Source organism: Herpailurus yagouaroundi, unplaced genomic scaffold (assembly GCF_014898765.1).
Source record: "Herpailurus yagouaroundi ecotype Mexico unplaced genomic scaffold, PumYag 162, whole genome shotgun sequence".
NCBI lineage: Eukaryota > Metazoa > Chordata > Mammalia > Carnivora > Felidae > Herpailurus > Herpailurus yagouaroundi.
The window spans coordinates 46399307-46414704 of NW_024412403.1; the positions used below are offsets into that span (position 1 = coordinate 46399307).

A 15398-nucleotide genomic window follows, 5' to 3' on the forward strand; every position below is an offset into this window, starting at 1 on the left:
ATACCTGAACAATATAGATTAAATTCATGCAATTTTATCTCTTTAACATGTTCAAATGTTAACTTGAACACCGAAGAACAAGAATATAAACTAGCCTAAAGTACCATTAAGAAAGATTATCCTTCTCAGGTGCTCTTGTATGATGTTAAAGGATTTCTTAATTTGAAGTAAATATAATCATAGATAAAAAGGAAAGAGAAAGTTCTGATAAACATTGAATTACAGAGAATGTCTCCGTTCTGTATTTAACTGTTTATCTTCAATTAAGTTAGAACGTATTATCATTATTATTTATACATGTAATAGTGTTTAATGAATGCTGAACGATATTTGGTGTTAACGTTCTATAATCCAGAACTTTCTTCAAATGGCATGATAGTGAGTTTAATTGTGTGAATCTAAAGTGAAAATAAATTTCTCTAATGAATGAAATAAAGTATTTCTGAAGTGTGACTTATTTCCCATTAAAGTTGTTTTCACTGAATAATTATTATAGGAAAGATATTTCTGACATTTAACATTATTCTGGTTCTCTTACTTTTATTTAAAATGCCAATGCTATCATGCAGTATTTAGATCTTTCTAACAAAATCTATTTAATTGGACTGCCACTTGGTTTTTTAATATACTTGTGAGCCAGCTGAGAAATCTCCAATTTGTTTTCCAGGGTGGGAAAATTCCGATAAGGTGGACAGCCCCAGAAGCTATTGCCTATAGAAAGTTCTCCTCGGCAAGTGACGCGTGGAGCTATGGCATTGTCATGTGGGAGGTCATGTCCTACGGAGAGAGACCTTATTGGGAAATGTCTAATCAAGATGTAAGTGCCCCAACAGTTAAACTTATTTTTTAAGTATAAACACATTAGCCCTGAGGAGCAAATATGCTTTTGCCCTCAGATTAGCCTTTATCTTCCTGAGAGCTGTTCAGGGTCTGTGGCTGAGTTTGAGAAGCTAAGTAACCTTTCACTCTGAGCTGTCCTGGGTGTCATAGGGACCAGCTGATGGGCTTTGTCATGTGAATACCTGGTCCACATATTACATCTGAGACTTCTACATTCATTGCTTTAATGCAGTATGACTGCGCTAATGCAACTGTCTTGATCTACAAGTAACAAAAAACAAAGAATAATGTTTACCTTTCCTTTCTTCCTTAAGGCAGTACAATGCACCACTGTAAAGAGGAAATTAATTTAAACTAGATATTTTAGAAGAAAAAGAGCAAATTCTTTCAGGCAGAGTATTATCAATATGACATTTGCTATTGTTCTTTTGAGATATGTGACCCTTTATGCAATTTCTTTTGTTTCTATTTGACCTATAAAGATTACCTGGGTGATCAGGTCACGATCTCGCAGTCCATGAGTTCGAGCCCCGCGTCAGGCTCTGGGCTGATGGCTCAGAGCCTGGAGCCTGTTTCCGATTCTGTGTCCCCCTCTCTCTCTGCCCCTCCCCCAATAATGCTCTGTCTCTCTCTGTCCCAAAAATAAATAAACGTTGAAAAAAAATTAAAAAAAAAAAAGATTACCTGGGTGATTAATAATATTATACAACAGGAGAGTTCTCTGTGACCTCCTAAGAGATAAAAACAGTAATCAGAGAATGTAAGTACCCTGACAATGCAAATAAGTGTACTGTCAGAACTGAAAATATATGTTAATTTCACACGTTTCCATCTCAGAACTTGGACTTTGTCCACTCACTTGCCAAAGTATCTAATGGTTTCTGAAACAATACTAATGGAAAATCACCTCTAATGTGATCCTGAATGTTCACAGGTTTAAAAAAAAAGAGGAAAAAAAAAGACCATGTAACTGTAGAAAATCTCTAAACACACTCAGAGTAAAACAGTTTTCACATCTCTTTTGTCTTTTCTAGCCAATTGCTTGGGCAGTCCCTCCGTACATCAGACCCCATTACTCCATCCCAAACTCAAGTTGTCCAAGTATCTAAAGGACTCATCCAGCAACAAAGAAAGTTTTAATACCAGGAATAGAGAAAACTTAGTTTTGATTAGCTCACCATGGCTATTGTTTCTCCCTGCCATAGAGTGTTACTTTTGAAGCTGAGTCCTGCTCAGTCCTATGGGAGCCTACCAACTCTGTGAAGAATGCCAGGTCTAGAAACCTACATGGCAGCAGGTTGGAGGTCATACACACTGTTAAGTCATTGTCCTCCAAAGCACATCATGAAAACAGCCCATGTGACTAGGTCCTGCAGAATATCTACCCTGAGGTATAGAGTGTGCCATAACAAGCAACATCTGCTCTACTCCCAAAACTTAGACTTTGGGATCCAGGCCAAGCTACAGTCTACTATTCTTCTGGGAATTTTATTCAAAGGATGTCATTGCTCTTCTCTGCTGCTGGACCTTGTTTGGAGCAACTTGTGACCTCCTCCCCAGTTCTTCTTAAAATTGAATATCAAGGACACCTGGGTGTCTCAGTCAGTTAAGAGTCTGACTTCAGCTCCGGTCATGATCTCCCAGTTCGTGAGTTTGAGCCCTACGTCAGGCTGTCTGCTGTCAGCATAGAGCCTGCTTTGGATCCTCTGTCTCCGTCTCTCTCTGCCCTTCCCCTGCTTGTTCTCTCTCTCTCTTTCAAAATAAATAAATAAACTTAAAAAAAATGAATCTCTGAAGCAGAAATTTGCCCCCTATGATCCCCAAAGGAAATCATTTTTTTAACCTGTTATCCAAGGTAATGGAAGCCCTGGATTCAGTCACCATAGTTCCTACTCTACTCTAAGCCCAAAATAATGCTTGCCTACTTGTCCTACTTTCTCATGACTAAAATAGGCCATTCAAACAAATCTCTAGAATAAAAAAATCCTTTCCCGATGAATTACAGTCTTCACTGAACAGAAGAGCCCTCACTTCAAGTACCCTCTTTCATTAGTACCCCATTTAACCCTTAACCAGTCCCCCTAGCATGCTTCAAACAAAAACTGCCGAACTGATAGGGCTCCAAACATTACAAATAATGTATTCTCACTGGTAAAAAGTTCTTGAGCATTCACAGCTGACATACGTATATTTGTTTGCACATTATGTACCAGTAATATATTCATTTATTCATTTAAAAACATTTATTGGGTGTTTTCTTTGTTCTAGGAACTAGAAATAGAACAGGGAACAAATGTTATACCTGGAAGGGACCAAAAAGATTATCTAGTCCAACCTGCTTATAAAACTGAGGCATACAGAAGCAACATGATTTCCTTAGAATCCTATAGTAAGTGACTTAATGGTAATATTAGAACACATGCTCATAAACTTCTAGAATAAGTCATGGGCAAGGAAAAGAGAAGAAGAAATAACTGCTTCTTTTCTTGGTGGTTTGGTTTACAGTCCAAAGAGCTCCCCATGTAGGGCTGGTGATGTCTTGCCTCATGGAACTTACATTCCAGCAGAAGGGAGATACACTGTAAACAAAGTACATAAGTAAAGGATATAGTATCTAACATGATAACCACTGTTTCTGGGGAAAAACATGAAAAGAGGATAAAAAATTCTAGGGCACTGATTTTGAATACAACATGTATATTGCCACATACATTCATGGAAGTCATTTCTATGTGTTCATAAAAGTCATAATTAGCCATTCTTATTAAATATTTATAAATAATCTTTATTATATCAGATGAGATAAACATAAAGAGAAGTTCCATTATTTTTCCTGCCCCCTGGGTTATCATCTAACGGCTGAAGTGCACTGTGCCACCAATTTAGTAACCATATCTATTATGTAGACCATAATTTAACCATGAAAGTCACTTAATTTTCAAAGTGCCTCAGCTTCATGACCAATAAATATAATAAAAAGACTGGGTTAGATTGTTAATATCCCTTTCAGCGATAATAAGTTATGATTTTCATAATCTCTGAAGAAATTATCATACTTGTCTCAGCAAAAGAATGATTCCAATTGTTCTTTTCTGAGGTTTCGGACATTCCTGAAACTCTGTGGGGGTGCCAAGAATGAGATAGGACTTCCACAGAACAGAGTAGATATAAATTTAAGATACCATACCACAAAACAGATTTTTTAGGAGAGGAGCCTCTGAGGGGAAAATGTCCAAATAAGTAATTTCCAACATAGACTACCATGTAAACTGTTCTTAATTGTTGCCCAGAGAGTTCCAAACTCTGTTGTCAACCCTTCCCTTCCTGGAGCTGGCCCAATAGCTTGCCCAGCCATTCTGGCCATGTGTATTGATTACCTGCGGCCAAGATGACCATTTAGAGAATGATTCTGTCTATTAAACCTCATTTGGCCACAGAGAGTATATCTGGAACCAGGAGAAGCTGCTGCAGCCAGTAATAGACTCCTGACATTAAGGCCATTCTCCTTTGTTCACGATTGCCAATGCCCAGAGCACAAGGCTGAACCTGAATGTTCCCTTCACCCAGAGCTTGGCTGGTTTTTGAGGACCAGATAGGAACTAAGCGGGCAATTTTCAAAGTCTTTGAGTGGCTACCAAAGAGTATTCAAGCAAGAATCTAAAAATAGGAGGAGAACAAGAAGTTGTGGGTGGGGGAAGGATTCAAACTCTTGAGGTCCTCAGATCAATACAAGACCAGGGGAAAGCGGTAAGAGCTAAAATCCTTTATGTATCTTGTGACTATTTTTTGCTGCTGCTGTAAAGATTTGAAATTCTGTTTAGCGTAACATATTGGAAGTCAGCATATCTGTGACAGATCCTATAACCAGGATTTCTGTTTGGAAGCAGAAATAGCTTAATCAAAACTTCCCCACCTGCTCCTCTCCAAATACTGGTTGGTTATTCTCTATTTGTTCTGCATTTCTCATTCGTTTGGTCAAAGTATAGTCTTATGTTTGCCAAGGTGCATTTTAAATGAAGAAAGTAATATTTTAGACAATAAAAATCCAACTATGTTCTGTTTGAATATTTTATGTTTTTACTACATTTTGGTTAGTTTAACTAAGCTATGGGCTTAGTTAAATACGGAATATTAACATGTTTTACAATTTTAAATGAGTTTACGAAATTTCAGATCATTTTTATAAAATAGTCCCTCTATTCTGTAGACCCTGGCAAATTTTATTACAATGAGCAATTCTGAGTTTGTAGAATCTGTTTTACTGAATAATATAATGAGTTTCCCAAAGGTCAGTGGTACTGTACATTAGGGAAAGGAACTGAGAAAAAACAGAGTATACAAGATTAGTCCATAAAAGGCCTAACAAACATTACAGCAGGTGCCATCTGCTTAGCTATTCAGTAGTTACTTATTAAACATGTGCCAGTCACTGGGCCCAGGTGTGCATGTGGTATGGGGATGGAGAACTAGAAAACCCAGTTCCTGCTCTCAAGGAGGACATTATGTAGATGAGGAAGTGAAGTTCTGACATTTGTAAATCTCAGCCCTGTCCCCAAATAGAATGTGCGTTCCTCAAGTGTAGTCATCATACTGCCTTCTTTTTTATTAGAAACAACACTGTGTGAATGGAACGGTTTTCTTTTTTTTTTTTTTTTTAATTTTTTTTTCAACGTTTATTTATTTTTGGGACAGAGAGAGACAGAGCATGAATGGGGGAGGGGCAGAGAGAGAGGGAGACACAGAATCGGAAACAGGCTCCAGGCTCCGAGCCATCAGCCCAGAGCCTGACGCGGGGCTCGAACTCACGGACCGCGAGATCGTGACCTGGCTGAAGTCGGACACTTAACCGACTGCGCCACCCAGGCGCCCCTTCTTTTTTTTTAATATACCAAAAAAGTATGCATACTCTATTTTTCAGCGTTCTTTTGATTTTAAATGGCAAAAACTCAACCCAAACTAACTTAAGTAAAAAAAAAAAAAAAAATTGTTTTTTCATTCATGAGACTAAGAAGGTTTAATGGTGCTGAATCCCAAGGACCGTGCAGGATTTTTAATGCTTCCCTAGGTCAACGGACCTCATTTTCTCCTACCGCAAAGGTCCTCTTTCTTGTATTCTTTACACTCTGGGGCTCAGGACTCCTCAGCAGAATGAAACATTTTTCCTCTGTGAAAATTCATACACCAATCCCAGAGACGACTCTGGTTGGCTCTGTCAGGGTCCTGCCCAAACCTGAGCCAAAACCATGCCAAGGAAATTGATGCTGTGATTGGCCAGCTAGCTTTATGTACCAGCCCATGCCTTTAGAGGTGGGTGGAGCACTGTGATTGGAAATTTCCACATAATCACACCCAGTGAGAGAGGAGGTCCCCAAAGGAAAGTAGTTGTACCTCCAGAGATAGACTGTTTTGTCCTTTTTGGTATACATAGTTTTCAAAAGCAACTTTGTTTATTGTAGTATCAAAGGGCACTAAAACATTAACATAGTGCATCATTGTATTCTAGTGAGGGAGCTGGTATATTGGCAAGATCATGAGAGCTTTGGAGCAAGGTTCTTCAACCTCAGAACTGTTGACATATTGCCTGTTGGGCTGAGTAGTTCTTTGTTGTGGGGACTGCCTTGTGCATTGTAGGATGTTTTGCAGTGTCCTCAGCCTCTACTCACCAGATATCAGTACCATCTTCCCAGACATGATAACCAAAAATGTCTCCAGTCAGAGATGGGGCACACAAATCACAGCCAGTGAAGAATCACTGTTTTAGTCTGGAAAGATCTGGGTTCAAATGCAAGCTCCACAGTTCACTGGCTGTGTTATCTTAGGAAAGTGGTTTAAGCTTTTTGAGATACTGTCTGTAACAGTATTCAGAATACTCAACTGCAGGATTCAAAAGAATTAGAGATAATGTCTGTAAAACACCAGGTACATAGAAGGTATTTAATTAATCAAATGTAATAAACATAGCTTGCATTTCTGAGAAAGTATTTTAGATTATGGCTCATTTAATCTTGAAAATAACTATCTAAAATAAATCCTATTATTACTCCCATTTCTAGGTGAGATAACTAAAGCTTTCTAGAAAGTTTAAATAACCTACCCAAGGTTACTAGCGTTGGTAGAACTGAAGTTCAAGCCCCCTGCTTACTCCAAAGTGCATGGTTTTTTTTTTTATGTTTATTTATTTATTTTGAGAGGGAGAGCATGTACACAAGCAAGCAGGGGAGGGGCAGAGAGAGGGAGAGAGAGAATCCCAAGCATGTTCCATGCTGTCAGCGCAGAGCCCAACACAGGGCTCAATCTCATGAACTGTGATGAGGTGGTGACCTGAGCTGAAATCAAGTTGGACACCCAACTGACTGAGCCACCAAGTTGCCCCCAAGCTATACTGTGCAAGTCTAATTTTCAAAGAAATCTCTATACCACAGAAGTTCTACATAACGAAATCAAAGCATCTTTAATTATGTATGCCACTCTGTCATACAAGAAGTGTTTTCATTGTTTTCTGTTAGCAAAAGAATGCAGATTGACTCACTGTTGTTTGGAACTATAAATCTTTTCTGCAGTGTTCTGGGTTTTGATATTAAAAATTTATGAAATGTACCATTTTTATAACATTTCTCAAAAATATATACAGCAGTAGCTTAAAATCAAATTCTAATGATGGACAAATTTAGCCTACTAGCAGAAACGTGTCACAGGTACATTGAAGGTGCACAGCTCCTTACTGTTTTCTAGCTTTTTTTTTATGATACTGCTGGATAATTTTTATGTTATTTTCATTCAAGTTCAAAATAATTGTTTACTATACAGTGGAAGTACAATGTAATGCTAGGAGCTATGCAGGTTCCGAAGATGACAGACACCAAGGGCACTGCAGTTCTCCCAACACTTACACTGTGTAATGTGCTTAACAGAAGAAAATGGAAGCAAAACATGAACAGCAGGAAACATTAAATAACCAAATCCCCACAGAGCTAATATGTAGCGAGGAGAACTAATGCCACATAAATGAGAGGCGACTTGGCTCAAACTAATGATCTGAACACAAGACCAGAGTCTTGGGTCGGGTTTGGTTTTGTTTTTAGTTTTTCCCTTGACATAATGCCGTATAAAAAAAAAAAAAAAAAGTCTCCTTGAAGCAATTTGAAACCCTAATGTCTCCTGGGTATGGTATCATTTAGGCATATGCTACTAAGCTAGTTCAGTTTCCCAAAAAGATAGCCAGTATCAGGGATCATCTCATTTGAAAGCTTACAAGGAAACATAACGCTGTCTCAGTCTTTCTGTGGGGTTTTATTCCCTTCAGTTTTCAAAAGTTTTTACGTAATAATGAGTTTTGCTTTAGATTGCTTTCGGAAACTTACCTGAAGAAACAAAATTGGAGTTTATCTTCAGGGTTTTCCTTTTATAGGTGATATGGTTGAAAAGAACCTTTTGACCTTGTCTGAATTGATTCCTTTTTTCAAAATTTATGAAGGAAGAAAATAACCTTTTACCATATTTCTTGTTTGTCCTCATAATTCTATAACCTTTTCAATTATAAATCAGTGTTTCAGCCAAGAATGGTGGATGTGTAGAATCCACTTACCTAGAAATGCAGTATGGTTTTATGAGTCGGAGAGTCCAGTCATTTCCAATTTTTGTCTCTGATTAGATTTTCCAAACTCTTCTTTATTACGTAATGGTTCTTGTGTAATGATCTGTGGAAGATACAGGAAATTGCTAAAGGCCCATTCCCATTATTTCAACTTTTCCATATTACCGAGGGAATTTTTGCATTTCTTTGAATATGTACTCTACCAAGGCAATTGTCAAAATGGCCTTCCTTTTCTCAATTTTTCAATAATTCCTTCTATTGGTACATAGAAAATAGCAACATTTTAATTAAATTCATACTAATTACACTAGCATAATGCATGTCTGCTGCAGAGGCAAGAGTGATAGGGGATATTATGAAAGGCAATTAATCACCATTGTAAATAATTCAAATGGCAAAGTTCTAAGTAGAGGAAACCAATAACTAATATACTACTACCTCGGTGTAATTTCCAAGGGAAACTTTTTTAACCAAACAACCACAAAGCCGAAGAATGTATACATGCCAGTAATGTTTTCATAAAAAATTAATTATACCTTCAATATATTTATATATTGAAATATATTTACAATCTTTAGCTCTTACAAATTTTATTCCATCTTTTGCTGTCTTTGGAGCATTTACACAGAGGACATTTTAAAATCTCCCTTTTCTTTGTACTCATAAACTATTTTTCCATAGCTTCTTAGTCTTAGTTTATCAGGACAGACTCTGGCCCTGTCCAGATTTTTGTCTCCCTGCATTTGCATTTGGAATTCTGTGGGAAACAGACCATTCAATGAAGGCCAAATCTAGACATAGAGGTTACAAAAACTCAAGATGCAGAGATGTTACCAAAGGTCCTGCAGATTAAGACTGCAATTTCAGTGACTCTAGAAACAGCTTTTTTAGCTAAAAGGTATTCTTGCAAGTACTAAATCCAGTTCTCTTCCCTTCCTTAATGAGGAGACAGAGACTTGCCCAACTACTGAGTTTGTTAGTGACAGTTTCGGACTTTGATGCAGTACAAGTGACACCTTCACTAATGCTCTTCCCATGACTTACTCACTGAAGCAGTGTTACATATAAAGTGTTAGTTATCTGTCTTAACAAGCATGACTTTCTACTGTTAGGGGTAAAAGCTTTTCCAGATGACAAGTCTTACCATCAACAACCTTTCACCTTGGAAAGTCCTACGGTTCATATCGTTCCCCATTTTGTCTACTCATTCAACAGTCCAAAAGGTGGTAACCTACTGAGGACAAACACTCTATACATTTTATATGTCCTTGACATTCTATGGTGAGTTCCAAAAAGTGAGAGTTGAGAACTGCCTTAAGTGTAGACTTTTAAGAAACTTTTCATCTTAAAGTTAAAATGAGGAAATCTTCAGTTTCCACGCCCTAATGATCTACAAATTACAAATGAGCCTCTGGGAAAAAAAAAAATGTTTCTGCCTGTACCTTATTCATTCCCCTCTCTATCCCCCTTTTTTCTTACTGTACCCTGAATTTAATTTGGGTCTTGACTGCCTTTCACTGAATTTTAAATCCTAGATGTTGAAAAATATTGAATAACAAAATAAGTATAAGATTATAAATGTTATTTTCTTATGACCACTTCTTTCCTTCTTTTTTTTTCTCTCCCATGTAGATGCAACCTTTATATTGCATATTAGGAAAATAGATTACCGGTGTTTTCAGTATTATTGTATTACAAGTCCAAATATCCTAATATGTATAAGTAATCATTATCACAAAAAGTGAGTGTATACTGGGACCCTTTGCTTCACCTTCCCCCTTTTACCTGAAATGATAGGTTTTCCACAAAGCAATGATGAATATTTAGAGGGAAGATAAAAATAAAACCACTTCACATTCCATTTACTAGTATACATTTCAGTAGACTAAAATTTGGAGACAGTTTCTTTTAAAAGAAAGTATGAATAATTAAATTCAGTGTGCTTCTTTTTGGAGATACTCAGCAGTTTTATAACACAAAATGTGATTCCCTGTATAGCCCGAGCGGTCCTTGTTCAATGGTATTGTTCAGGGATGTCTCAGCATCTTCATATTGACTGTCTACTTCTTGTTTGCCTGGTTTAATAAAAGGTGCACCTTTTCCTGCTTTGATTCAGAAACTGTCAACACAATTGGAAAACTCATCAGATTCAGCAAGAACAGAACAGTCTGCTACGTGCCCCAACTGAGCCTTATGTTGATTCTAGGCTGCTAAAAATTGCAGTGTCGATGACAAGGAACCAGTACGGTCTGTTTAGAATAACCAGCCAGGTTTTAGATAATAAATTCTGACAGAATCTAATTCCTTCTACCTCTGCATGGAAATTATTACTGCAGTCATTTTCATATTTTTTCACTTTATTTTAATTTTCTTCTTGCATTTTTAAATAAGGGTTTAGCTTTGTATAATTCTTCTCCACAGGATGACAGCCTACAACTATCATAAACCAAACTGTTACAAAATTATTTCTAGTTAATCATCACCCCTTCATATCCTAAAACAACAAACCTCAATTAGTCTTTTAGACAAAGTACCCCATATGCTTCTGCTTCCTTGTCAGTCCTTAACTAAGGAATCAGAAAACACCTATAAAACAAAACTACTCACAAAAGACATGTTTATGAAGATAAAGGTAATATAGGTTTTCTCAAGCTGCCCATAAAATAGTTTTCATAGATCACATATGTGACCATTGAAACTATTTTTTGACTTGACAAGGCATTGTGCTGGATGCTGGAAACCTATGGGAAAAAGAAACAGTTGCTGCTCTTGAGGGGCTCAGCTCGTCCAGCTGGAAGAGCACAAGTGTTTTGTGGTGGCCAGAGCAAAGATCTGGACACAGCCAAATGTGGGGACTGGGAGCCAGGCTCCTGCAGAATTTCAGATATGGGAGGATGGGATCACAGCCCCACAGTCAAGATTGCTTTGCATGGGCTGTGGGAGATGATTGCAGAAGGGAATGAAAGGCAAGGACACCAGTTAGGAGGCTGTTGTCAAAGTGGGGAGTAAATCATTGGGAGAATTTAAAATGGAGCAGATTTGGAATACATGAAGGTAGTAGAATCAGAACAACTTAAGTTACTTTTGAGTATCAAGGCAGAGAGAGAGATCCACATGACTCCTTGATCTCTGCCTTGAGTCATGAGAAGAACAGTGGTACCCTTTGCAAAGGACAGGAATTCCAAAGGAGGAATGGGATAGGTTTTGAACAAAATAAATCTAAGATATCTGTATGACAGCCTCATGAAGTTCTATGTCATGTAGGCAATAGATCTGAAACCCAGGAGAGATAGCCAAGCATACGCTGTGGACTGTGGCAGGCACACGCACATAGGTGAGAGTGAAGCCTGGAGGGCGCAAGAGCTTGAGAGAAACTCAGGACCTAATTCTGGCGGAATAAGTCAGGGATGTGGCTCAAGGCTCAGCACAGATGTTCTTAACCACTACCGTGATTCAGAGGCTATCAAGATGATCTTATCAGTCTGTTTTTCAGGGGATTATTAGCTATGCAATAACAACCCAATCTATTTATCAGCCTGAGCTTCGGTTTTCTTACCTATAAAATATGCATAACCATACTCACATAATAAAGTAATTTGAGACCTAAATAGAGACTAAATAAAGTGAGCTATGTTAAAACACCTAGTCCAGAGCTTGGCACGTAATAAGCTCACAGAGTTATATATGTTACTTGAATCTGAAACCAGAAAGCTCATAGGGAATTGAGCGCAGCATCGCCCAGCCCCCAAATTCTTTCTTCTCCTGTGTCCTGTCTTTACCAGTTGACCAAGTTCAAAAACCTGTCCTGCCATATCTAACCTTAACCCTATCATGTGTTCTTGTCAAATCAGTCCACTTTTGTACACCACGGCCATGGCCTCCGCTAAGGCCATCCTGATCTCTAGCCTGGATCCCTACAAGCCTCCTTCCTGGCCTCCCACCTCTCCCCATCCCAGGTGCACTCTCCACACTGCAGCCAGAGCAAGCTTTCCAAAGGCAAATCTGGTGTCATTTACTTGCTAAAACCCTAAACCCTTTGCAAAAAAGTCGTTTGTAGCATACAAAATCATTCATGATCCCAAGAAATATAATTTTACATAACCTTCCAGCCTCAAATCTTACCATTCCTCTCTTTGAAGATTCTAGTCTAGCTGCAGGAATCTACTTTCATTCCCTGATCAGGTCACATCTCCCTCCCTTCAGCCTGACCAGTTGACCCTGCTACCTTCTCCATTTCCTGTAAGATCCAGCTCACCTCCTCTGAGAAGCCTTCCCAAGACTGGGTTAGGCACTCCTTCCACATGCTCCTGTAACTCCCTGTTCTACTGGCATTTACTGTATTCAAACTCCCCAGTCTTCTTTGCCAGAATATGTATTTCCAAAAGACAGAGGTATTTCTTACTCATTTGTTAACTCTTATATATAGTGTACATAGTATATATAGTGTGTATATATGTGTATATATATATATATATGTGTGTGTGTGTGTGTGTGTGTGTGTGTGTGTATATATATATATCTTTGGATGAATACATTTAAAAAGCTATTAGAAAGATGTTGCTGTCTGTTAACCATTTGTGGATCATATTGCTTAATCTTTCTTTGGCTCCCTCAAAGCCAGAATTTTTAGGTGTGCAATCTTAGGCAAGTTAAATCTCTCTATGTTTACATTCCTTATCTATAAGGTAGGGATAACGATAGTACCTACCTCATAGGGTTATTGTGAGGATTAAAAGAGTTGATACGTGTAAATCATTTAGAACTGGTACCTGGAAGTATCCAAGGGCTGTCATTAAGTGTTAGATGTTATTGTCACTGTTGTTATTCTTGTTATTACTATTATCCTATAAGGAACCTTCATGTTTGACACCTGACATGAACCAGGGCTCAACACATTTCACAAGGTCACAAGTTAAATGATTGAGGAAACTTAAAAGTCAGAGGTCCTCAAGAAGAAAAGTCATGAGTTCCCCAATCCTCCCACTGTCCCCACAGAACAGCATGCTAGGGCCAGACACAGTACTGAATTCATTATGGGTAAAAGTTCTAAATGAGAGACCACACTCTCTTATCACTCTCTCCTTTTCTAGAACAATTATGAGAGCAATTCTGTCAGAAGAGAATATGAAAGCCTGCTTGGCACCAAGCAGTGTGGCCTTGGGTGTTAACTGTTTATGAGAGTTGTCTAGGAGAGTGACCTTGAAGTCACTGGGAGTGGCCTCCAGACAGGAGGAAGAAGCCACCAGTCTTACAGAAAGTTGAGTTTGAGTCCAGTCCTTCTCTCCTGGAGAAGAGCAAGCCCCAGCGTCACCAGTTTTTGTCCAAGCAAGCCAGAGTGAGATCATGAGATCATTTTGGAGAATGCTGCGTGACGCACCAATTTTTTAGTAATACTTCCTTCGGAGGGGACTTGAAATGCTGTCATGCTTGTACCGTGAATCCATCTTGGGTAGCTTGAAACTTTGGGTTTTCTAAGAATCTGCTATTGTACCGAAACAAATCCAAAATTTTCTTCTAAAAGCATTGGTTTTGTTCAATAACATTTATTTATGTGTCAAGCACCATACTAAATGATGAGAATATAAAATCTACCGACATAATTCCTGCTTTCAGGTATGAATAGCCTTAGAGGAAAAGCAGATGAATGGTTACAATACAATGTAATAGAAGCAATAATAGAAATGTGTACAAGACTCAGAAGCATTCAGAAATGACTCTGTTCAGCCTGAGATAACATTTTGCAAACTATGAAGTAAACGTGTTTGATTTACCCAGAATATAAAATTCAGGATCCAGATAAAAACATCGAAGTCCAATTGCCAAGTGCCATGACAAAAGGTAACATGGCAATCACTCCTAAAATTGTGTTAGTTGATATAAAATTGGAACGGAAGATGTTATCATGAGAACTGAAAAACATTTCTGAGGAATGGTCAGAGGAAAAGTTTGAAAGCTAAAGGAACTAGATTTAAATGCTAACTCTGCCATCTATGCTGTGTGGATTTAGGCAATTTTCTTAACCTCTCTGAGTCTAAATTATTTCACTTAAGAATGGGGATAATATGGGGAACCTGGCTGGCTTAGTCAGAAGAGTGTGCAACTCTTGATCTCAGGGTCCTGAGTTTGAGCCCACATTTAGGTGTAGAAATGACTTAAATAAATAAACTTTTTTAAAATAAATAAATAAATAAATAAATAAGAATAGAGATAATAATAACTACCATACTGAGTTATTTTCATCAGTCAATGAACATGCAAATCACCTAACACATGATGAATATTGAGTAAAAGCAGCTAATTTTTTTTTTCTTCGAAGTGTGGCCTCAATTGTCATCTATTTTATTCTATGCACTTATAATTAGGTAACTGTTGTCAATCAACTAGAGAGCTCTCCTAGGGTAGGATTTTAAAGTCTTTTTATAATGGAATTCTATCCTATTTTTCTTTTTTATTATTATTATTATTTTTTTTTTATTCTCAAGTTAGTGTACAGTGTAGTCTTGGCTTCAGGAGTAGAATCCAGTGATTCATCTCTTACATATGACACCCAGTGCTCATCCCAAAAAGTGCCCTCCTTAATTCCTGTCACCCTTTTAACCAACCCTCCACCCCTTCACCCCCATCAACCCTCAGTTGGTTCTCTGTATTTAAGAATCTTTTATGGTTTGCTTCCTTCTCTGTTTTTATCTTATTCTTCCTTCCCTTCCCCTATGTTCATCTGTTAAGTTTCTAAAATTCCACATATGAGTGAAATCATATGATATCTGCCTTTATCTGACTGACTCATTTCACTTCACATAATACCTTCCAGTTCCATCCATGTTGTTGCAAGATTTCCTTCTTTTCCATCACCAAGTAGTATTTCATTGTGTGAGATAGATATATAGATATAGATATAGATATAGATATAGATATAGATATATAGATATATAGATATATAGATATATAGATATATAGATATATA

At 37.8% G+C, this 15398-nt stretch overlaps 1 protein-coding gene across 6 annotated transcripts in view; it reads left to right on the plus strand.

Moving 5' to 3' along the window:
• The window catches only part of EPHA6 (EPH receptor A6), an 868919-nt gene that overhangs the window by 834774 nt on the left and 18747 nt on the right, over positions 1–15398 (plus strand). For all 6 annotated transcript variants that reach the window (XM_040484252.1, XM_040484254.1, XM_040484253.1 and 3 more), the window contains one exon: positions 668–817. In XM_040484252.1, coding sequence (XP_040340186.1) covers positions 668–817 — 150 coding nt within the window. The remainder of the gene's footprint in view (positions 1–667; positions 818–15398) is intronic.